The sequence below is a fragment of the Drosophila rhopaloa genome, unplaced genomic scaffold (genome assembly GCF_018152115.1).
Source record: "Drosophila rhopaloa isolate 14029-0021.01 unplaced genomic scaffold, ASM1815211v1 contig_167, whole genome shotgun sequence".
Classification (NCBI taxonomy): domain Eukaryota; kingdom Metazoa; phylum Arthropoda; class Insecta; order Diptera; family Drosophilidae; genus Drosophila; species Drosophila rhopaloa.
Window position 1 is genome coordinate 6,790,119 of NW_025335047.1, and position 24,376 is coordinate 6,814,494.

Consider the following 24,376-nt stretch of genomic DNA (forward strand, 5'->3'; position numbering starts at 1 on the left):
GAAAGCAATTGGTGACTTAAAGACTCCCAGCGGAAAAACTGAGAAGGAAAAAGTAAAACGCTTTCTCCCGTCAAAGCGTAAAAGTAGCTCTTGTCTTATTTTTATACCCTTGCAGAGGGTATTATAATTTTGGTCAAAAGTGTGCAACGCAGTGAAGGAGACATCTCCGACCCTATAAAGTATATATATTCTTGATCAGGATCACCTCCTGAGTTGATATAGCCATGTCCGTCTGTCCGTCTGTCCGTCTGTCCGTCTGTCCGTCTGTCTGTCCGTCTGTCTGTTTCTACGCGAACTAGTCTCTCAGTTTTAAAGATATCGAACTGAAACTTTGACACACCCTTCTTTCCTTTGCACGCAGTATATAAGTCGGAACGGCCGGGATCGGCCGACTATATCCTATAGCTGCCATATAACTGAACGATCGGAAATGCCATAACTTTGGTGTTTGTAAAGTTAGGAAGTTGAGATTTTCTATAGGTTTTATTTTTGGCCAATCAATCTGACCTACCGAATTTCATGAGAATCGGCCGACTATATCTTATAGCTGCCATATAACTGAACGATCGGAAATGCCATAACTTTGGTGTTTGTTAAGTTAGGAAGTTGGTTTTCTATAGGTTTTATTTTTGGCCAATCAATCTGACCTACCGAATTTCATGAGAATCGGCCGACTATATCTTATAGCTGCCATATAACTGAACGATCGGAAATGCCATAACTTTGGTGTTTGTTAAGTTAGGAAGTTGGGATTTTCTATGGGTTTTATTTTTAGCCAATCAATCCTACCTATTAAATTTCATAAGGATCGGCCGACTATATCCTATAGCTGCCATATAACTGAACGATTGGAAATGCCATAACTTTGGTGTTTTTAAAGTTAGGAAGTTGGGATTTTTGTTGAGTATTAAGAATGCATATGAATAATTTTGGAGAATATAATTTTCAGAGTATTCTGCAAGGGTATATCAACTTCGGCTCCGCCCGAAGTTAGCTTTCCTTTCTTGTTCTGTTTCAGATACTTGGCTGCATATGATTTATGGGGCAGACAGGCAGAGTGATGAAGAGAGGGGGAAGGCACCGTCAAAAGATTTACGAGTCTTTCACACACAGGATATTCGCCATCAGGCAACAGGATGGGAATGCAAATCGCGCACGCATGAAGTACGTCCAGGATGTGGGGAATTACCTCCTCGATTTGGAAAGTGGAAGGTTTTTAAAAAGAGAAACAAGGAAGCCACCTATCGCATCGCATCCCATGACATGTCCTTAAAAAGTTTTCAAGTTTCGCTTCGGAAAACTTTAAAGCCAATTATAGGGAAACAGCGTAACTCAAGATAATCCTTAGTAATTTTGCAGATAATTCACAGCTTAGTTTGGAGTTCTGTTGTTCAAGAAATATAAAGATAAAAATAAGCATAAATTGTCCTTCCTAATTGACCCATCTTACTGTGATGTTAAACTCCCTTTTCACATCTAATTTGCCTGGCAGTCAGACAACATCCATTATCGAGGGCCATAAAAACCGTGATGGGAAAATCATCTGTAAGGGAAATGGCCGATGGCCCCCAGGACATCATGTATCCTGTTGTCACATGCTATCAAAATCATAAAACTATCCGTCCGGCGAGTCCTTTGTGCGCTAATAGACTTCTCTGGATCCTTTCGCGTTTTGCCAATTTCGCTTTTCCGTCCAAAAGGAAATCATTTCTGTTGTATCGAATCTTTTGTTGCTTCCTTTTTGGCTTTTTGTCTCTGTATCTGCCAGACGGAAAGTCTGATTTCTGAGTGTCCTTAAGTGCAGTCTGCCTTGACTTTCCAGCTGCAGAAGGAAGTCTTGAAAAAATGGTGGGGATGATGTCTGATACAGAGATTAGTGCCCAATAGCGATGGCATCTTCAAGAACAGAGCCAGAAGGATGAACCGGATAAAGATACAGAAAAAAGGAAACAAAACTCGTTTAAGCTAAAATAATAAACGAATAAAAAAGACTGACCCCCATCTTCATTCGGAAATCCCCCTGCTCCACTTGAAAGTGTCACAACAAGTAAACAAAAAGACCCCTGCACATTTCTGTAATGAGAACTCACTAATAACTCAGACCAGAATAAATGAGAAAATCAAATAAAAACAAGTTAAAACTTCCGTGAAAACGCGAAGAAATGAAACGAAAACAACAACAATTAGAAATCGGGGAAGGACGAAACACCCGTGCTCGCATTTTTAAGCAGTCGAGTAATTACACGTTTAATTGCAATGGGCCAGGACTTTTCTAGAAGGGCAGCATGAAAAAAATATGCTTGGTCTCGGGGCAAAAAATTACTTAAAATTCAGGCATAATGAAAACTGTTGAGGGAATTATGCTAATTTCATACAGCAAAAGCAACGCCCTGAGTTGGAGTTTCTGGAGTCCTTTTCCTGTTCCTTTTCCTGCATTTTGTCCAGCTTTTCGCCCATTACGTGTCCTGCCTTTCCAAGTGGCGATGAGAAAAGAAAAAGAAAATGTAGCCGAAAAGTGAAAGTTCGATTTATGCAGCTACAAATTCACTTAGCTATGCAGAGTGCTCATCGCCTCACCACCCGAAATGCTCCTTGATGTACGCACATTTTTGGTTCCATTTATTAGATTTCCCTTGCAGCTTCCTGTGTGGCAACGTCCAACCCCTCGATTTATTTTTTTAGCGCGCATTTTGCCTGAATTTGTAATTAGCCACGGGGTTATCAGCGGGGATGGGGTGGATTAGAAATTAAAGAGGGTACGAGTCCTCAAAAAATTGGCAGAGTTCAAAAGGTTGATTTCCCAATTCAGCTGTTGATTAGTTGGCCAGTTTTGGGAGTGAAAGGGTTAGGGAAAAAAGCTTACAAAAAGAATAAAAACTAAGAGGATATAAAAATAAAATATACTTTTCCTAACCAAGAGTCCAATACAATTTATTAACAAATATAGATTTAAATTTATAAAACTATATACTCGTTTATAAAAAGAAGATCAAGTAATAATCAAATATCTATCAAAATATGTCATTAAAAGCATAGTTGATAAATAGCATGACTTTTATCAATATTCCTTAACTCTTCCTCAGACTTTTTAAATACTAATTAATTCCAGGGTACTCTAAAGTCCGTTCCCTCTCCCAATTAATTAGAACTAACTTTCCTTATGCTCATTGCACTTCATGGAATTTCCCCCAGGCAATTGATTTGTGTAAACATTTTTAATTATGAATGCGCTGCGTTGTAATGACTTGGTATCTTTTCGTTTAGTCTTCGACTTAATCTGAGCTCCCCTTGGGGTAATGATAATTCCGCTCCTGGACATCGGCGGACAGTTGGCGGATTCCCACGTTGGGTTTACGGCTTATCGGCATTCGCCAGAGCATCACTCCACCCACTTTATACTGCCGAATTAAATGATTAATAAAAGTTATCGCCAAGCGGGAAGGAAGCGAGTCAAATTTGTCGCCAAACAAAGCGAATACCATGCATCCACGGGGACAATATTAATTTCTGGCTGAACTGCGCATTAACATTTTGGTGAAAGTCCTTGGGAGGCGAATGGGTCACGCCCCCATTCAAATTGTGGCATAAACATGCAGTTTCCGCTCGCATTTATGACACTCGAAACGCGTGTCTCGGCCATAAGGCCATGGATCAAATTGTATAATATTAATTTCTAATTGCATAAATTTTGCCTTGTTACGGGAAGATTCTCTTGGTTTGTCATATATCTTTTTTCCATTTACGATTTTTTGGCTGGATCGTAAAAATTAAAGCGCTCCAAGGTGTTTGCCCCCAGGCAGAAGAATACCGATGTTCGGTTTCGGTTTCGTGATGTGTTTTTATTTGCCGGTCGCTATGCCGCACAAATAAATATAAAAGCAGCCATCAAATGTCGAGTTAAAATGTTTTATTATTTCACTTTATGCCCATCAAACGACGTGAGTTTGGACCAGGAAAACGAAAACAGAGACACAAGCAGGATGTGGGGATTCGAAGGATGGCAGAAGACAATTGCCAAATGGTTTATTGTTTTTGCGGCTGCTCTGTGGAGCGTTGATAAGTCCACCGATTTCGGCTGTGTGTTTGATGATGTCGCTGCTGGATAAACAGGGTTTTTACAGGGTTCTTTCACTCACCCCCTCGGGGCAATATCTTTTTCAAATTGTTATTAAAATCGCAATGCGATAAGATGCCCCGGGAGCTTAAGTATCTTTTCACAATTATTTCGATTTGCTACGCTTGAAACTGAAGTTAAGTACAGTTTACCAGTATGTGTTTCTGTTTGTAAAATTTGTATATTTTTGGATTAGAAATTTAATAAGTTTGCTTTATAAATGTATATTTTATGTAGCTTAAAGTCAATTCCTTCTTCTAATTATTAATAATAATATTAGGTTATTAAGAATCCGAATTTCAGTAACAGTTGTTATTAACTCTCTTATTTAGTTGGAGCTAAAGAATCATATTTTTAAACAATATAATTGAAATTGCCAACAATTTAATTCCGACTTTATTGTATTTATTGATCTATTGTCATTGCAATCTTGTTGTGGCTTTTCGCAATTATTTATTCGCGCACAGAGCAAACCGCGTGGAAAATGTATTCCAACCGATACGTGACAATGGGCGAATCGAGACGACTGGCGACATTCACCTTCGCCCGTCAATCGCTAAATGCCCTGATTAATCCACTTCAAACAGGGCGAAATTTCGCCCTCTCTCCGGGATTTTAGTCACCTACGTGGAACGGCGGCAAAAAGTTTTCGCACCGAAATGAAACTGTGACTGGGCTCAGATACTCCGCGTATCGCTACGTGCGCACCGGCTGATTGCATTTACGTGTTGTCACCTGATGCACCTGCCACCCCCTTGAAAATCCCCTCGAAAACCCACTAGTATGAGCCCCTTTTCCAACTATAAATACTGCACTCAGTTTGCGTCTAATGCGAATGGATGGAGGCAAACCACACGCAGCCATCGATAAGCAGCTCGCAGCGGTTTCTCCTCCAACTTGCACTCTGCACATCCAACTGAAACCCCGAAAAACACCATGAAATCCCCACCCAAAAACCCCCGTAGCGATCACAAACCCCCTCCCATATTTTACCACAAAATTTGGCAACATCGAGACGTGGCAAACTTTGAGCTAATCAGATGCAGTTGTAATTACCAAACTCCAGCGTTGAGAGTTACAAAGTAACGAGGTTAGGAAATGGAATTACGAGGGGCATCTAAACTGGAGAAACGAGGAAATCCTTTTATTGTAATTAGAACACTAGGAGACTAAATAACTTTAGACAGGATTAATACACCTTATTACAATCAAACCATTGCTTATTATAATTTAAAATGCAAGAAAATTATATCAATAGTACCTTGTTATTTAATTTTACCCTTTTTCCATAAAATTATATTTCACAAGACTTTAAATTATTTAATCCTTAACTATTAAACAAATTATTTTTTAGCTTAAGAAATAAACTAAACTAAAAACGTCTAAAATTGTCCTCGATTTGTTTTAGCCAAAATAAAGATATAAAACCTCCCCAAAATTAAGCTAAAACTAAACCTATTAAAAGACTTCTGGTAAAATCTTTCAGACTATTCAATAATAATCCTATTCAACTGCATTTGCTTAGAATTACCCCACCTTTTCCCACTAATCGAACATTTATGAGGTGTCCACATATCGCGGATTTCAGCGAGGTAATATAGGAAACTAACTAGTGAAGGGTTATCTGCGAATTGGAATCTTTGAAAGAGATAGTGGGTGGGAAAGTAAGAGGACTGCGGATGAGAATGGGGCAGAGGCAGAGGCACGTCGAGAATTCTAGACTTTGACTTTCGGCAAACTTTAAGTAAATCTGCTTATCTTGCTGGAAAGTTTCGCTTCTACGTGCCGCCGTCTCGTCGCGGTCGCCAGTTGCTTTGTTCCACCAACCGAACCACCCACACCATCTATAAGAAAGTCACCATCTAGCCCCCTTTGAATTCCCAATTCATGCAGACTTGTCATAACGTTGACAAAGTCTGACACGTTGGCATTAGGCCGGTCAAAATGTGGACCCACTATCGCAAAGGTCGCTGTCAGTCATACAAGTTGCTCCCCTTTTTTGGGGGAAGGGAAGTGGAAGTCATGTGTTGAAGACCACTGCGATTGCACACTGTTGCCAAGTGAAAATTAATTGAAACTCTTGCTTCCAGCTCTTCGAATGTGCTCGAAATCATTGGTAATGTCCTGTTTTGGTTGGTTGATCCTTTGCTGCTTGAGTGCACCGACTGATTTGCATATGTGTTTGCTCAGGAGGAGGGCATTATCCCTCTGTTAACATTCCATCAGTTTAGGTAAGGTGGTTAATTTGAATGAAATCGAGTATGATTAAGACAGATTCGATAAATATCAACTTTGAGTTCATTGCTTGGATATATATACAAGTATTCTGGTTTAAGGAAAACCAATTAAAATGTTTCTGAAATGTCAGTTGTTTGTTTGGATATTGACCAATATTTATCAGAGCTTAGCATAAACAACCCTTTCAAATCCATTTACCGACTGTTAGGAATAAAGTTCATCCCAAATTGAAAACCCTTTCTCAAGGATTAATATGACATCCGGATTGAATAACTCCTTTTGTTATTATTTAAATGCCTTCCTTGGTATTTTTACCTTTATAAAATAAAAATCTGTTAAATTAAAGGCATTTATTTTGTGCATTAATTATTCATTTGCAATAAGAATTTAAATTTATTTATAAACTTTACGAATTTTACAAAAAAGTTTCGTATTTGAGTGCATTCCCTTTCCCTGGTTCTTCGACAATATAGAAATATTAATATATATTTCTAGCATTTTATTACTAGATTTATTTTTACTACACCAAACACCCTTTATTTTAATTCTTAAGTTTATTTTACGCTCCTTTTAACGACATTAGCCGGGAGCCGTTCAACCCATCGAAGGCCATTTCTCTTGACTGAGGCTCTTAAAGGCATCTGGCGCAGGACCTTCATCCTCGCACTATCCCTTTATCCCGATTACAGGACTGTTCCCATTACTGCTCCTGGCCAAGTGCAAGTGCATGGCCCAATTTATGGTCAAATGCTAATTTTGGCCATGTCCTCGCACAAAGCGCGAATTGCTCTTGTCGCTGGACGAGAACCAGGAGCAGGAGCAGGAGCAGGAGCAGGACTCCACTTTGAGGACTCCGCTTTGGAGTCCGTTGCGGGCCAGTGGCTGCAATAACTCGTCTCCCTGTCGGTCGGTCTGCTCGTCTGCAGCTGCCAGATGGCTCCGAGCTGGGATCCAGGATCCTGGGCAACTTTGTGGCTCCCGGTAATCCTTGTTGCAGTTGTTGTACTCCTCGTCGTCGTTGCCATTAATGCCCGCAAAAACGCAAAAACGAGAGACAGGGCAGCACGGAGGAAGGGCAAAAAAATGCTATTATCTTTTTAAATTGTCTGCCAGGCGGCGGAGGAACAGCAGCAACAGCGAAAGCCACAGCAGCAACATCAGGCACGGCACAGCAACATCAGCAATAGCAACAGGGAGAAATACACTTGGAACAATTGATCTTAAGATGTTAAAAATAAAAAAACTAGTCACTAGCAAAATAATAAAGAAAGGCTTTTCAAAATTCTAAGAATCTGTTTACATATCATTTAAAAATTAATTCAAGGCCTTAAATAGTGATTCAATGTGAAGACGTTGAGCATTTTAAACACACAGTTTGAACACAACTTTCTAGAATTATAAAAGGTATTCCTAAAATTTTAAAAATATTTGGAGAGAATAGAATACTGTCACTAATACTATTAAACCATGATTTCATTACCTCAAAATGATTATATTTTTCCAAAATGTGTGTAGAATGGCTTAAAAAAATATATTAAATCTGCTTTAAATAAAATTATAAAAAATTCCAAGTAATTAAGAAACTTAAAACTTTCATATTTCATACAAATTTTCTAAACTTCAGGGAACTAGTTTCTCCAAGTGCAGCAGCAGAAGGAAATATGGATTAAAATGTTGCCCGGGGAAAAGCCAGAAGGAAAAGTGGAAAAAAACGCGGAGGAGGATCCTTGTGTGGCTGCGGCGTTAACTTGATTTTTTAAGTGCCTCTCCGGCGCATTATGAACACGGCCCAGCCGATTACGGCTTCCCATTTTTCTCCATTTTTTCCTTCCCGCTTTTCATTTCTGCTCATGCATACGAAATTAGTGGCTCTGCGGAGGGAAATTCGGAGTGAAGTGAAGGAAGCTGTCCAGGGAAGCGTTTATGGCTTACAGCAAGTTAATCGCGCTGTCATCATCCTTCGCCCGTTTGTCCAACTCGCAGCAATTGTCGCAGTTGCATTTGTGTACACAAGTATATGGCCCAGTGTTTAGGGCACTTGAAGTAAGCGGCTTAGGCAGCTGGCATTCCACTGGCTCAAATCCACCGCCAATCTTCAGGACACGAAACTTGAGACTCCTCACGGAAAAGTGTTCATTGTCTGCTCCTTCCTTTATCAAATAATTATGGCCCATTATCTTCAAAGGGTATAGTGTTGGGAATTCACGTTTTTTTTTTTCAATGCTGAAAAAAATAAAACAACCCAAGTCACTAAAAACTATCTTCAGTTGAAAACTTTACGAATTTTCGACCCAAAATGGAATGCAGACTAATATGAGGTATAAGTTCGGATTTCATTAGGTCATGTTTTGTTGTCCTTTTGGTAAAGCCAGATTGATAAAATGTATAAATGGGTTACATTTCAAAAATTTGTTTTAAATAAAAAAGTGTGGAAGAACAGATAGGGATTTTAAAGACAAACCTTGAAAGGATTCTTTCTTTGAGATCGCTTTACAAAAGGTAAAAGATCGAGAAAAAAGAGTCTTCAAATTGATAGAGATTTTTTCTGCAGCATTAAATACTAACTCAAAATAACAAGGAAAATATTGACGTCGAAATCCATTTAATAGTAATCTCTTTCTTCCTGTTGATTTCTGTTAATTTTTAATCAACTGCTTACTGCCTGGCAGCACGTTCCACCGAAACTTCCACTAAGTGGGTGTGGCGGGGTCGTAAAAACTGATTTTAATGCCCAGCCGAAACTATGGGGCAGTTCCAACCCTCCACCTCTTAGATGGCGTCTTTGTCTTTTACAACCTTTTGTCAGTCGTTAATTTTTATGTTTATAGCGCAAATTCTCGCCTTGCTGCACACACGCTCACTGAATTTTGAAAACCGCAAAATGGCGCGCCAATTGATAGACGGAGGGGTAAATTTCGGGGAGGAGTACGACGTCGTTCAAGGTAGTTAAAACAATAACAATTAGCAACAAACCAAAGTCGTTGGCCACACGCAGAAATTAATTAGCAAGCGAAATCGCTCCTTTTTGAGGTTAGGAGGAGTCCGAAAGTGAGGTTAGCTTCGGGCAGAGAGTGAGGTTAGGTTTCATCCAAACACAAAGTGCAACAACCAAATCGGAAAAACCAAAGTTAAATTATTGTGCTGACTGGACTAAAGCCAGAGGGTTTGGGTGGGAAATCTAATCAAACTAGTGAAAACTTTCGACCGGAAAAATTGCACATTGAAAGTTTGTCCGCCTCTTCAGAGAAACTTTTTCTGGCCTTCTCTAACCCCTCTAGCTGTCTCCTTCTTTGGGCGGAATAATTGCCAAAATGGAAAGCCAAAACTTAAACAAAAACGCAGACATTAATGAAATTTTGATAAACTTTTTGCCCGAAACTTCAGTGCAACAATGAAACAGTCGAAAATATTGGAAAGAGCTAGAGCCAAGTGCAATTTGAGCAGACAAATCGGAGCAAATTATGATTTATTGAATTTTAATTTAGTGCCAGTGCAAAAAAATTCCCATAAATATTTGAGGAAGCTCTGCCCGAAGCCAAAAACAGAATCAGAATTTACGCTCATTGCGAAGTTTGTGGGATGTACGAGTGTTTTCCAACCCTAAGGGGTGGCTAAAAAGTACAGTCGTCCTCCAGCTTTTTAGTCCTGCGCGTGCCTGACTCACGCATTATTCAGCAAATCGGAAAAGGAGAGGGGAGCAGCTGCCAGCAGTCGGATTCTGTTTGATTTTGGAGTGGGCTACGGCCTAGGAATTTAGCAAATGTGCGTGTGCGTATGCAAATTGCCGGCCACACGTCATTTCTGACCATTTCCGCTCGAGGACCCGCGTCACTTAAGCCCAAGGAGCGGAAAAACAATAGGGAAAAATAACTTCCGGTAACGGAATTCAAGATACACTACCAGATGTATAGCTTTCTTAATTCTATGTTCTATCGCTTTTCAGAAGCTTTCCATTTTTTTGTTTATCCGATCTCAATATTATTATTTTAAAACTTAGTGGAAACTCTTAGGTACTGTCAAAAATTTTATATATTGCCTTGATATCTTTTGAAATTTAGAGAAAATATATACAATTGAGTAACAACATCTGGAATTTGTCAACTATCTTAAGAAGAACTGAGGGAAAATGAAGACTGCTAAGCATTAGAGTATTTATATTTTGATTAATAATTATTTAAAATATTTATAATACCCACATTGAGGGTATTAAAATAACAATTACGAAAGCTACCCCTTGGTGACTGAATCGGGGTGGCTCTTATGGATTTCATCTTCCAGATGGGGTGCCTTATGCGACTTGCGAACTTTTTTGCAACTTGTTTTTGCCCACTGACCTTGAAAAGTGAATTCATGCAAATTGAGCAGCTGAAAAATCAACAAAAACAGACCCAGGGGTGGATGTGGATCGGGATCAGGTTGCTTTAGAATATATCCTGGCCATCCCCCTGTGGAAACCTCAGCGAAATTGCGAAAAATTGCATTATTAAGCAACCGGGGAAAACAACAACAAAGGGCGGGAATCGCTCGCTTATCAGCGATTTGCTTATCGCGAATTTCCACATGGAAATCCATTAGTCAATTCCCTGTCTTTTTGCCATATTTGTTTGCATGTAAGCCTCTTACCTCACCACTCAATTGCTTGGCTAATCGAGCAATCCCCTAGGAAATTTTCCCTTTTAAGATGAGTTAACCAATAGCTTGGGGACCTATTGATTTCATCCAAATCGCGAATGGGAGTAAAATATTTTGAACGGGTAAACCTATTCCGAAAAGAAAATGATTGGCTTAAAAAAAGAAATGAAAACCAAATGATAGTCAATTCTCAGAATTGATTAGATTTCTCTCCTCAACAAAAAGCAAAGGTAAATATATTTGATTAAAATAGCCATTAATGTGGAAATGTTTGTTTTCAAACATTAGTTACTGTTTGACCCGTACAAAAAATATATAAAATCAATTCTTTTACCTGTTTCAAGAATCCTTTATTTAGAATCATTTTATTAATTTATTATCAGCAATTAGTTTACTAATTTCTTATTTGGCACTAGGCCGTGTGCATAAGTTAATAATTCTTATCTTTATTCGATAGTTATCAATATAATTCTACCTATGATTAGATTACAATTAATAAAAGGTAACTGACAAATCAGTGCTACAAGCTTTCTAATCGAAAAAGAAGTCAAAGTCATATTAAGTTATTTAACTATTAAATCCCAGATTTGTGGGCCTATTTTAACAACTGAAAATGTTCTTTTAATGCAAGAACGTAATATGAGAAGTCGCTTGATGTTTAAAGTACTGTTAAAATATTTACGTTGCGATAAGGATTCTCATTCAGTCTGCTCGGCCCCTGCAAAAATTTGTTAATGAAAAATGGCAAACAATTTCGCTTCTTGGCCTGTCTGCCTTGCCACCGAAAACATGGTGAAAACAAAAGGCCAGGAGACAAGACTTTTCATTAAAATTGCACAGGCGGTGGAAAGGGGTAAAAAGTGGGGGCTTATGGAGTGGGTGGTTCAAGGATTATTTATGGGGAGCCAGGCGGAAGCTGTCGGCGCAGCTGCCTTTCACTGGCTGCAAATGGCATTGCAATAAAACGAAATTAAATTGCTATTTTGCATACATATTATGTGTGTCCCGCATGTCCTGGACACGCACACACACTCACCCACAGATGGGTTTCATATTCATAGTTGTCTGGCTTCCCGAACAATAACCGAAATATCCCGAATCCTTTGACAACATCTGGCCTTCCAAATAGTTTTTAACCCCCTGCCATCATCGAATCCGCAACCTCAACCCTTTGTAATTGCTTGACGCTTTTATTAAAATGCATAAATTAATAGAAAAATTTTTGGGCCAAAGACACCTTTTTATGTGCGCCATTTAGGGCATATGTGGAATCCCCGGGTGAAACCTTGGGCCACATAATTTGTACGATGGCTTATGGGCAAACAATTACAAATGGCAAAGTTAAGATCCTCGCCAAATGCACCACAAATGACCGCAATTAGCCACCCTCTCCCACACTTTTTATGACTATGTACACATAAAAAAAGGTAGTACTAGTTTTTAAATATATCGTAAATAAATAGTTAACATTACCTCAATTTTAATGTCAGATACATCAGTGCGTTTAACAAATTTGAATACCCTTTTTGGATTACAAAATTTGAATTTGTTACATAAAAAACTTGTAAGTAAGTAAAGATTATTTTGAGCCAAAATGTTTTTTTCAGTGTAAGATTTTAGGGCATAGCGAAAATCATTGAGGCAGCATCCATCCGCAAATCAGGGCAATTAATATTAAGTGGATTATTATTTAATGACCACTGCACGCACTCGGAGATACTGAGGAACCACTTTGAAGCACCCCACCACATCAACTTCAATCTCATTCCGTCCTAACTGTTATGATCCCGAATGGAGTTTTCCCTTATGGCTGTCATATTCTAATTACACAAGAGCACGCAGTTATTACACGGCTTCGCTTTATGCGTCAGATACGGAGGCTGCGATTTGATGACCCCTGACCCCAACCCAACGGAGTAGTTATAGCGGCATTAAAATGGCAAATTGACGTTCATTTCACGTGCTAGTGGTCTGTATCCGGATGTTCGGCGTTATGAGCAAAGTCCTCATTGAATGGGCGTCGCTAATTGATAAATTGCCCTAATGCGTGGCTGGGATCCATAGTCACATATAATTGGTACTCATATAGTCTTTAATGTGCTCCAAGAAAAAAAATTATTAAACATAGTTTTTTGGAACCGTATTTTAATAGTTTTTTAAAAATCTGTTCAGATCTGTTCAGATCTGTTAAAAATCTGTTCAAAATAACTTCGCAGAAGTTTCTGTGTTTGCCCACAAAAAGGTTATCCAGTTTTTAATATTGATTGAGCTTGGTCTAAAAACTCTTAACCAACATTTCCTATATACATATATGAAATTAGAAAACGAATTATCGTTTTGAAAATATACTTATCTTAACTGATTTCAAGATCGATTTCTTAGTTTGTTTTTTATTGTTTCCATTGATGGAAAAGCTTCTAGGTTTTTAAAAGTAGTACATATATTTTATAAATTGTTTATATTGGCCTACCTATAAGCTAGGCAATATGTGTGATCAGTTGGCTTTTAAAACGATTATACTCATTTATTTACGCAGTATGAGTAGGTCAGGGAAGTGAGGAGTGCGCAGAAGGCGATAAGGAAACTGCGATGCAAATTCAAGGAACAATAAAACCATCTGGGCGTCTCCGAGATTTCCATCGCCTTACGTAACAATGTGACATCCACGTCACTGGAGGTTCCGACTTAGTCAGCAGGCTGCCAAGATGGCGCCCAGACCCCCATTCAGCCGGAACCTTTCCGGATGGAACAGCAAAGCCGTGTGCACTAGACGAGTGATAAGCTTGAAGAGAGAATCTCTCGTGGAATAACAACCATTTAAACAACGTGGCCCTGCATTCGGAGGAGTGTCTCACTGATTAGATTGTCGGGCTCCTCAAGCCTCCAAAATCCCGTCAGATATTACTAAATGGTCTAACTGCCGTTACACTCTTCGCCATCGATTTAAGTTGTCGAAGTATTCTAAAAAATTTAACTGAGAAAATCCCAAATGATCCCTGGTTTCTATTGTACTTTCATTTTTTAGTATTGTATGGTTGTATGGTTGTAAAGGGAATCTTTTAATAGAATGTGTGGATAATCTTTACACTAATGGAAGGAAACTATTTATATGATTAGTCCTCCCCGTATGTTTCCGTTTCTCTAAAGAGGCTTTAAGTTTATTTCTGGAGGCAGCTCTCTAAAAATAAGTCCTGTGCACTTCAGTTTAAAGATCCCCGAATAAACGACAACATTCTGGAACTTTACACAGGCAGCTGGGTGGTTTTCCGATTGTAAGTTCCGTTGTTCCATGTGGTATCCAAAGTACATTGCCAGCTATCAGCACAAAGAGAAGAAAAACACAAACAGACGCCCCGCAATGAGGACCGGCAACAAAACCAGATCTATTTCGAAAACCCAAACCTTATCAGAAAGCCAAACAATCTGCTGTTTTACTAGTTCATATTCAGTTACTTTGTTGTTTATTTGTTCAAGCGGTAACGTACATGCTTAAGATACATTTGCTGGGGCGAACTTGCTAACTTATTTATGATAACATTATCACAATCTGATGTGCTGGTAAATCAAGGTGAACTTGGGAGACCGGGGTGTAAATCATTCATTTTTGGCTGCTTTGATATTGCTGCTGATGCACTGTGATTTATTGGTGAACAAACCAAGGAAACAAATTAATTTATAAGGGAATTAAAGTGCGATATTTTTGCGGGATGATGAGAGCAATTTTGAGGGAATAGTGTAGGAGTGGAGGGAGGGACAAGTCTCCACTATTTACTGCTTCTGCAGGTACTCGTCGAAAAGGTAGACGGATAGAGATGGATCCGGAACCTTCATCAACTTGGCGAGGTCATTGGCATAACCAGAAAGCTTGCGCACGGTTTCAGCCTGCTTGCTCAGGAACTTCTCCTCGATGTAGTGGGCCAATTCGGGATCCCGATCAGCATCGGTGGCGTGGGTGGCACGGGAGTGCACGTGGGTAGCTCCAGTGGCCAGCTGCTTCTCGTTGTCCAAAGCCAGAGCCAGGGAGTGCAGTTCATCGACCTCGACAATGTTGCGCTTGGTGCTGACGGAGGCCGGAGACTCGTGACGGGTGTTGAAGTCCACAATTCCTCCCCTGCGTGTGACTTGCTTGATCAAAGCAATGCTGTCGTCGAAGGAACGGTCCGAGAGACCCTGGTACAGCTTCTGGAAGCCGGGGCGGTTCTTCTGGTACGAGTTGAAGTGGGTGGCCAGCAACAGATAGTCGTACGACTTGGTCAACTGGGCGTTGATGTAAGCCTGGACTTCGGGCTCCACATGGTCAATGCCAGCGAAACGGGCATTACAAATTGAGTTGCCTGAAGGACAAGGGGAAGAAATATAAAAATTATAATCTATTGATCTGAGAGGCGGGAAATCACATTTAAAAGGAAGTTTTTATAGAGAAGATAAGCTTTTTGTCCCTTTACTGGGAAGTAGTTGTAATAGACGAACAGAGCTATTATCAATCCAATTAGACAAACTTAAGCAGCTCAAATAAAAAATATTGATACTTCTTATGTTAACATTTTAACAATTTCTAGTATCAAGTTCGGTAACTTTACAGACTACTTAGTTGGAAATTAGGAAATTAGAAAGCGCTAAAATTAAGTATCAACCAAAAATATAGATATTTTAGATTTTAAAGTGTAAAGACGAAGAAGGTATTGGAGTTAAGATTTTAAGTTTTTTAACATAAACTAGAATAGTGCAGAATGTTATATCATTTTATTTCCAAAACATCCAATGTTCTTTTAACTTACTTTTTCCTGTGAAAAAGCCAGTGAGCGCTTGTTTGTTATTTTACAAAGATACAAGAGGCAACAACACACAAACACAAATTAGGTTCTCTTCACACATGCTCTCTCTCTTAGAGCTTTCTCTTTACTCACCGGAGAAGGTCGACGAAGCGCAGGCGGTGACCACATTGCTCTGGCAGTACTCTTCATCCTTGGCCAAAGCAATAGAGCTGAGGCTCGCAAAGAGAGCGAGTGCAACGAACAGTTTCATCTTTACGGCTGATTACTGTAAATTAAAAACAAAATCGAAATGCAAAAACAAAGGAAATTAGTTTCACAATAATTGACAATCGAAAAACAGCCTTTTTTGTTTTCGTTTGGTTTGGAAATCCGCCTTTTGCGTCGTAGTTTTCTTGAATTTTCTCGACCCCCTCTCTTTGTTTTTTCACAACACAACCACCATTAACGCAATGTTTTTGTTTTTCGAAGTTTTTTGTGCCTTATTTTGACTTCTGGTAATTTTCTTTCAGATTTCTGATTATAAACACTCACTAACTAGCTGGTAATTGACTAAACTCACTTCAAGTGTCTGCTATGTGTATTAATTTAACTTTTAACGCTCCTTTTATGTGCTGCTTGTTGGAACTCAGAAAATCAACTGCTGTTTATAGCGTCGCGTTCGTCTCTTTCTATGCGATCGATAAGGCAGTGTGTGTGCGTGCTTGTGGAGAGAGTGCATGGGCATTTGATGTTTTGCGCTCAGTACGGGGATTTCGTTGTCATTCCAACATGGCCGCTTTAGTGTTGTTTTTGTGTCCTCCTGGAGAGTGACTCACGGCAGGGTTGTCAACGTGTGCAAAAAATGGACACTGCACTTTGCTTCTTTGTATGCCTTGGTTCTCAAGTGGTTTCTTGAGATTTTTATCAGCAAAAGATATTTCATTAATATTCAAGGACTCGCACACCTTTAAGAACAATTAAGAACCTGTTATATATTAAGTTATAAGATTATCACACAACATTTTAAAACGAATAACTTTCAATAACTTGTAATATATTTCATAAGCATGCCATCTAAAAATATGACTATTTGATTTGTACTGGTTTTAAAAGCAGTACTTAAGTTTTAGAAAAAGTTGTTGAACAATTTATTCAGATAATTAGCCATTATATTATTTAAGTCTTCTAAAATAGACAATAATTTATAAAAGGGTTTTCCCCAATGTTACATCATTTGTATACTTTTCTCAGCACTTGTCCCCTTATCAAGTGTCAATCACAGAGCCTTGCAAACGACACCAAAAGCGACGTCGCCATATTTAGTAGTTATCAAAGTTACTGATTGATCCCCCCGCCGAACGTGACAAATCAACTCGGTAGAAAAAGAATTAAGTTGTCGGTCGAAAAATCCGACTAAAATTAAACTGCTTGGCAACCCATGACGTGTTGGTCAACCCAGTCCAAACAAAAACAAAGAACAGCTGACGCAGAGCGCAAAAGAGCGGCCATATTGCAGTTGGTGGTTTTTTGCGATTATCCTGAGTAGGAAACTTGACTTTTCCTATTAGTATAACCACATTGAGGACGTGTGTATTAAATTGTGTGCGTTTATCATCGAGAATATTCAATTATCGGCCATTTAAACGCTTAACAAAGAAACGACGACATGTTGGAAAGATAACAGGCAGACTCTCCCAATCCCACACACATACAGGGATACAAATCAAGAGCGAGCGCGTTTAAAAGTGTTTTGTGCGCCGTTTGGAACGACAGTTCGCTTTCGAGTTCCTCATAACACAAAGCAAAAAGCATTAGCTCTACTGAAAAAAAGATTACGCTGTCAAGCAAAAGGTACTGGAAACCATTCGAGAATTCAAAATAATCCCAATCAAAGCCCATCAAATTGAAGCAGGCGACGCCTTCTGCGCCAGTGTGTGTAAAGGCAGCTAGATTTCGATTTCGATAAAGAGAGAGGCCTATTTAATAATTCAGCCCAACTCGAGTCGCCTCATTCTCATTTGTGCATTTCAAGCAAAACAAACTAAAGTGTCAACAAATTTGTTCTGTGATTTTGTGCTAAAGACTTCCATTTGACGAACAAAAGATGGTGAAATTAATCGCTACCCTGTTCCTGTTGGCCGTGGTGGCCCAGGCCTATGGAGACTTCAAGTGTAAGTACTTTTACTAAATAATATCTCGAATCTCAAACAAAACCAAGGCAGGTCAGCGGAAAAAAACAATAAAATTCGACGCAATACGCAAAGAGCAGAAAACAGTTGTAATGCGTGTGGTGAAGAGAGCATGCGCGGGTTCTCTTAGGTGTTTTATTCTCTTTATTATTGTAACCAAACCAGTTGATTTAAAAATGTTTGATACTTCCGTTACGCTCTTGGGGAAATGCAAACCAGTTTTTAATAATAAATTCCCATATTTAAAATATGCGAATTTCGCTTTCATTTCCATGAATAATATTACATTTAAAGCACCCTGACCCTTGTTGTTGTTACATTTCCAAGTCCATTCCAAGCTCTTTTTGCACACGGCTTTGGCTGCGCGAGGGAGACGTAATGATTTAAGCATGCTTTTGCACACGACACTACACCAAAACAAATGCCGTTACTATGGCGGCGAGAGAACTGCGCACGTTACCACTGCACTTACAAAAAGAGAGAATAAGAGAGAATGCAGTTTTGCACACGTTCCCCTTGCCCTAGAATAACGGCATTTCAAGTCCAATTTCAAATTTTTATGCAATAACGCCCTCTTAAATGTAATAACCACCCCTTCCCACAGCCAAGAAAGAAAGCAAAAGTTTCGTGAAAGAGCTGCAGAAAGAGGCTCAAAAGCAAAATCAAAAACCAAACCATGACGAAGGTCAAGATCAGGGGTGCAAAGGTTTCTATAAACTATGGAACATCAAAAGTCCCTTGAATAAGTCGAATGGTCTGAAAAGCAATGTTTGAAAACTTATAATTGTTTTAAATTTTGTATTATTTACTTAATATGCCCTGTAAAAATTAAAATACCTAAGTATAGATTGATTCACAATTCTTAATATAATAATTTAAGTTATCATTTTTAATACTTTAACAAATCCTAAAATTTATCATCTGAACCAAGATTGTTTGATTTGTATTCGAGTTATGTAATTAAATTCGACTTAATCTTGCTTTATTATTTTTTTCTTTGATTCCTAATTAAATACATTAAATATCATTACAGGCTCCCTGGAGGTGCCCGAGATTACCAAGGATTGGATAGACATGAAGGACGGTTGCATCAAGGGAATGCGCCACCAGATCCAGGAGGAGATCAACGCCTCCTACCAGTACCTGGCCATGGGCGCCTACTTCTCCCGCGACACCGTCAACCGCCCTGGATTCGCCGAGCACTTTTTCAAGGCTGCCAAAGAGGAGCGTGAGCACGGTTCCAAGCTGGTGGAGTACCTGTCCATGCGCGGTCAGTTGACCGAAGGTGTTAGCGATCTGATCAACGTGCCGGTATGTCTATCTATTCCCCTTAAAATCTGAAAACCTGCTTATCCTGGTAAATCCTCCCGCAGACTGTGGCGAAGCAGGAGTGGACCGATGGCGCCAGCGCTCTGCAGGATGCCCTCGACCTGGAGATCAAGGTTACTCGCTCCATCCGCAAGCTGATCCAGACCTGCGAGAGCAAGCCATACAACCACTACCATCTGGTGGACTACCTCACTGGTGTCTATCTGGAGGAGCAGCTCCATGGACAGCGCGATCTGGCCGGCAAGCTCACCACCCTCAAGAAGATGATGGTCACTCAGGGCGAGCTTGGCGAATTCCTGTTCGACAAGACCCTGTAAGGAGGTGGAAATATTGTGGAGCAGCCCAGTCACGCATCAAAATTATCAGCCGTCGACTTCATAACGTGTTCTATTATCTGTTAGCCGTGAGAGCCTTCCCCGAGGGTCCGTCATTAAATCACCACCAAGTCAACAAAAAGCTTTCGCGTTCTACTCTTTGACTGGCCAATAAATTATCCGTTCGACTGCGATCCTCAACCAGCACAGCAAAATTACACGTCTGTTCTTTCTTATCACCGCCCGCGAGGAGTCTTAAGTATTTAAGTTCTTTGATTTGTGATTTTCCGTACACCTCGGGAGTGGGCTCCGCATTATGCAATCGCCGAGATTTTACCTAGGTTTAAGTGGAATCGATCATTCGCATAGGGAGACACTCAAGCACAACCCATTCAATACATCCTATAACTTTATATTTTTCTGTCAATTAGACGAGCAAGTTCTTAAATAAATAAATAAATAATATATGTAATGGAAGAATTATTGAAAGATTTTTTATATTAAGGTTTTTTTCAGAGGTTTTGGCAAGAATGTCTTTAAAGCAAAACCGGGGATCCTGCCATATCATCCAAAAAGAGTTCCATGATTCGAACTTTGTCCTATTTCGTGGTACTCGTAAGCCAAAAAAAATACTTTTAATTGATCGAATTTGGCTGGGGATTTATTGCAGATGCTCTCAGCAGTATGCCATTGATTTCTTGGTTTCATATGGACCAAGTAAAATTCGAAAAAAATACTCCCCCTCTATTCCTAAGATAACGCTATCTGATTACAAAGGTCTCTAAGGAATTCTGTAAAGTGCGGAACATTTGATACTCCATTCAATTGATACATTTAATACTAAGATCCTCTTTTGGCTAATTTTCGTTAGCTCCCTATAAAATCAACTTGCTAAGAACACAACATTACAATCCATCTGTTAGCCGATTAACCCTTTATTGTCCCATGACAATGCACTTGATGAGCCGTATCTGGGATCACGTCTCGCCTGTCCATCAGTGGCCAGTGTCTAATGGTTTGTTCGCATCGCATATTCCGTTTGATAAACGTCTTCGTCTCGAGTCCCATTATTGACCCTTTCATGTAGTCACCTCCCACTAAAGATAACCCCGTACTCTTAACCCCTTTTCCAGCTTAATCTGATTTGAAAACACAAAAAGCCAACCATAAAGAGGAAGTTAAGCGAGACGAAGACTACACGGAAAAAGAATATTCTTACAATTGAAAAAAATGTATTTAAATTCATTCCATTTTTTATACCTTTTTTTCTTTTCAAGAAATTTGTAAGGTATCTTACACAACATTGAAAACTTTTTTCAGTGATTTTTTAAGCATACAAACTATATGCAGAGGTAAAGAAATTATATTATTTTGGGTCTATTGTTTTTTTTTCTGTGTGGGATTTACTAGATGGACAGGGGCAAGTGCAAAGAATAATTCATAAGTCACTTGTAAAAATGTCCACAACCATGGTTTTATCCACCCCCTGCCCGGAGGCTAATGTGTGCTCGAATCACCCTTTCGATGTCCGTGTCGATTCAAGTGATTGACAGGACATGCCATGCATTGAATTATGATAAATTGTGGCAACTGTCAAAAGGCTGTGCTTGGGTTTCCTGCCCTCCATTCCTGATTTTCCGTTTTCGGAGCGTGACCAGAGTGAATGGGTTAGTGCCTGGCATTTTAAACAATTCCATAAGCTAATATTTGAGCAGATGTCCTTGTTCCTTGCGGATTTAAAATTGCATCAATCCGCATCGACAATGGCCCGCAAATTTTTTGATAAGCGCCGCAAATATTTAAGCGCAATTCGTTCGATTGACCAAAAGGAGGCGGAGTTTTCTGGGTGGTGTGTCCAGCATACAAATAAAGCGTGACATTTGGACCGACTATCAATCTTGGCCAACGGAGGCAGACTTTTGTTCATGCTCCTCAACCAATTTGCCAATGATTTGTATTGCATTTTTTGTGAATGTTGTTTTTTATTCGCATTGGAGTACCCTGTGTATTAAAAAGGAAAATATTTTCCGACCAAAGAAGGTATATTACTATTAATTGGTTCTAAAGTATTTGTGAAGTAATATCATACCGGTTTTTATAGTTAGTGTACCAAGTAAGTGTTCTTAGAACGCTATTAAAAACCCATTTAAAGCTACAAACGTTTAAATATCGGGTATTTCCAGGTCGTATCAATTGACTAAAAAACTTATTTCATACTTTTTTAGGGTGTGAGTAAAGATAGCCAGCCAATTTGGAAGTGAAATATTTCGAGTAGAGACGTGCGGGTGATTCATCCTGCGCATATCCTTCAGATAAAAGTTCCTGCACGCTTATCGTGCTGACATTTCTACTGCTCCTCGTTCGCTGACAAATTTGCAACGCCGACCAGGACAATAGGCATGAAATGGAAATGAGAATTGGAAATGTGAAATGGAAAATGAATGCCACGGAGTGTCCTGTCTGCTTTTAGGAGCCTGTGTCGAACCGAACCTAACCAAACCGAACCGGTTTTGACTTCAAGTGGCAGGCAGCCAAACGCTGCAGGACATTCGCCGCCTGCCGCCAGGAGATGATTTATGTCCGGATAGTTCCTTTGTCTTTCACTCATCTGAACTCCAATCCTCCCATTCCGATTATTTTCCACTTTCTCCGCTTGTTTGCTGTTCTCACCATAAATCTCTGGGCGACCATAGAGGAGTGACAGGCGTAGCCCCCGGGAAATCCTTTTAAACCGGTTAAAAAAGTCAAGCGAGCGTTTTCGATGGGAGAGAACTAAAGGATCAAGTATCCATATGGGAGAAATTATTAAGAAAAACATTTAAAAACTTTGTCATTACGGTTATTTAAATAATTTATTATGATTTCTCCTACATTTTATCCGAATCCAAACTTAAAGTTTGAGAAAAACTAACTAGCAATTATATGCTTATAAACATACACTTATGAAATACGATTTAAGTATTGACATAAGCCAAAATAAAATATAAATTTATTTAAAGAGATAATTGAGTTTAAAATATTTCAAATACGGTGGATTTTACAATTCAATTAATATCTAAAAGTAAAACTCCAAATGTATTAGAAGCTTTCAAACTTATACGCATCACGTTTATTCGTGAGTATTGGGATTTCCAGTCAATTTGCATTCACTCAGTTTGTTTGGATAACTATTTTGCCAGGGTTAAAAAGAAAAGTGGTTAGCGTATCCTTGGGGTCTTTGCACTTTCTTGGCTTGCAAATTCAAACATAATCCACCCTGAACCTGTCTGCATCCTCCGATTCACTTTCCCCAACTCTCGCTCTCGATAAAGTTGTAGGTACCATCCTCCACTTGGGGCTGCATCACGCAAATGATTAAAATTCAACAAACATCGGTCAGGAGAATTTGAGGAGCATCCAACCAAGGACCCATTGTCGCCTTAGAATCTCCCAGCTTCAGCTTGCAGCGTTATTGAAATGTCTTAGCAGCTGTCCAAACAGCCTTCCTACCGGAATCCTTACGGGGGAAAAAAGGATTCTGCTGATTTAGCATATTGACTCCTTGCCAAGAAGCGAACTTATACAAGATTTATGCGCCCGACGCACGCCAGGCGACAGTCGAGATAAAAAGGATTCGTATAACTCACGCCCAGCGCAAGGGCAACCAGGATAGCATCACTGAGAAAAAAAGTAAAAGCAATAAGAAACCAAATCAATATTTTATAGGTGTTAACAACCACTTGAAAGTTTTTTTTTATTTAATCAAACATAAAAACATCATATTTTAAACCCCCAATATATAAATAATATGGATCATATATGGATCATATATATTGTTGCATCTGTTTTTTTTCAGTGCATGATGGGAAGTGGTAAGAGTGCGGGGGACAGTGCAATAAATTGGATTTGCATATTAGCACACTACCAGAAAAGGAAGCGGAGGGAAGTGTAGAGGAAAAGGCTGCACCCTTTCATCTGAGGGAATTCCAACGGGAAAACGGGTGACCACTGACCTTGTGTCCTGGGGGGTGGTGGTTGCCGACGGCCATTAGGCAGAGCATCTTAAGTACGAACTCTTGCTTAAATTGGAAATAAATCATTAAAAATATGTCCACAAACGGTGGGGAGATGGGGTGGCAGAATCCTTTGAGCTGTTTGCCGAAAGGGTTTGCAACAATTTTCAGAATTTGCGGCATTCACATGTGGGCTGGATTTCAGGGGGTTGAGAAATGGTCTTGTAATTCCCTTTGATTTATAAAGATAACGACGCAGTGTCGTGTTTAATTTGCAGCCCACCTTCTCCCACTCTGATACTTAAATAAATCCTGACACAGGACTCTTGTCCAACTGGTCAGGCGGGAGTATGACTTATGTGCCCCGGCCGCAAAGTTTGGTAATTATGCATGCCCCAGACATATTACTTTCGCTATAGTTCGCTCCTCTTTGTCTTAGTTGGGCATCTTCAAAGGGGACTGCCGTGGGGGGTTGACATTTTTTAACTGACCACTTTCATTGGCACAAGGGAACAACCAAAGTTTTGGGCCACAAACTTTGGCTTGACATGGCTAAGATAAAGATTAGGTCGTGTCCCTTGCACTGGCAGAGAATTCTTTGGATTCCATGGTTAAAGTCTAAAAAATTAAAAAGCTTTAAATAATTTACCGAAAATTAAATGTAAAATTTTGTATAGCATTATGACTATTTAAAATAACCATACTCTGTTAAAAAAAGGGATTTATCTTGAATATTCTTTAATCTTTAATAAATCTTGAATATTTCAATTTGAACAATATTTTTATCGAACAGTAAGCATTTAAAGTGGATAGT

General features: G+C 39.4%; 2 protein-coding genes across 3 annotated transcripts; one reads left to right on the forward strand and one right to left on the reverse strand.

The window, feature by feature from the left end:
* Positions 1-14,413: 14,413 nt before the first annotated feature.
* Positions 14,414-16,451, reverse strand: LOC108050874 (ferritin-1, chloroplastic). The gene is made up of 3 exons (XM_017132774.2): positions 16,319-16,451; positions 15,892-16,024; positions 14,414-15,318 (listed from the first exon to the last, which is right to left on the reverse strand). The coding sequence occupies exons 2-3, from the start codon at positions 16,007-16,009 to the stop codon at positions 14,753-14,755; spliced, it is 684 nt and encodes a 227-aa protein (XP_016988263.1). The 5' UTR covers positions 16,010-16,024; positions 16,319-16,451; the 3' UTR covers positions 14,414-14,752.
* Positions 16,452-17,460: 1,009 nt separating this feature from the next.
* Positions 17,461-20,050, forward strand: LOC108050875 (ferritin subunit). 2 transcript variants are annotated; one of them, XM_017132776.2, is made up of 4 exons: positions 17,461-17,589; positions 17,821-17,909; positions 18,961-19,238; positions 19,301-20,050. In XM_017132776.2, the coding sequence occupies exons 2-4, from the start codon at positions 17,843-17,845 to the stop codon at positions 19,571-19,573; spliced, it is 618 nt and encodes a 205-aa protein (XP_016988265.1). In that variant the 5' UTR covers positions 17,461-17,589; positions 17,821-17,842; the 3' UTR covers positions 19,574-20,050. The 2 variants fall into 2 exon arrangements, with proteins under 2 accessions (XP_016988265.1, XP_016988264.1); XM_017132775.2 differs by having other exon boundaries at positions 17,484-17,909.
* The last annotated feature ends 4,326 nt before the right edge of the window (positions 20,051-24,376 follow it).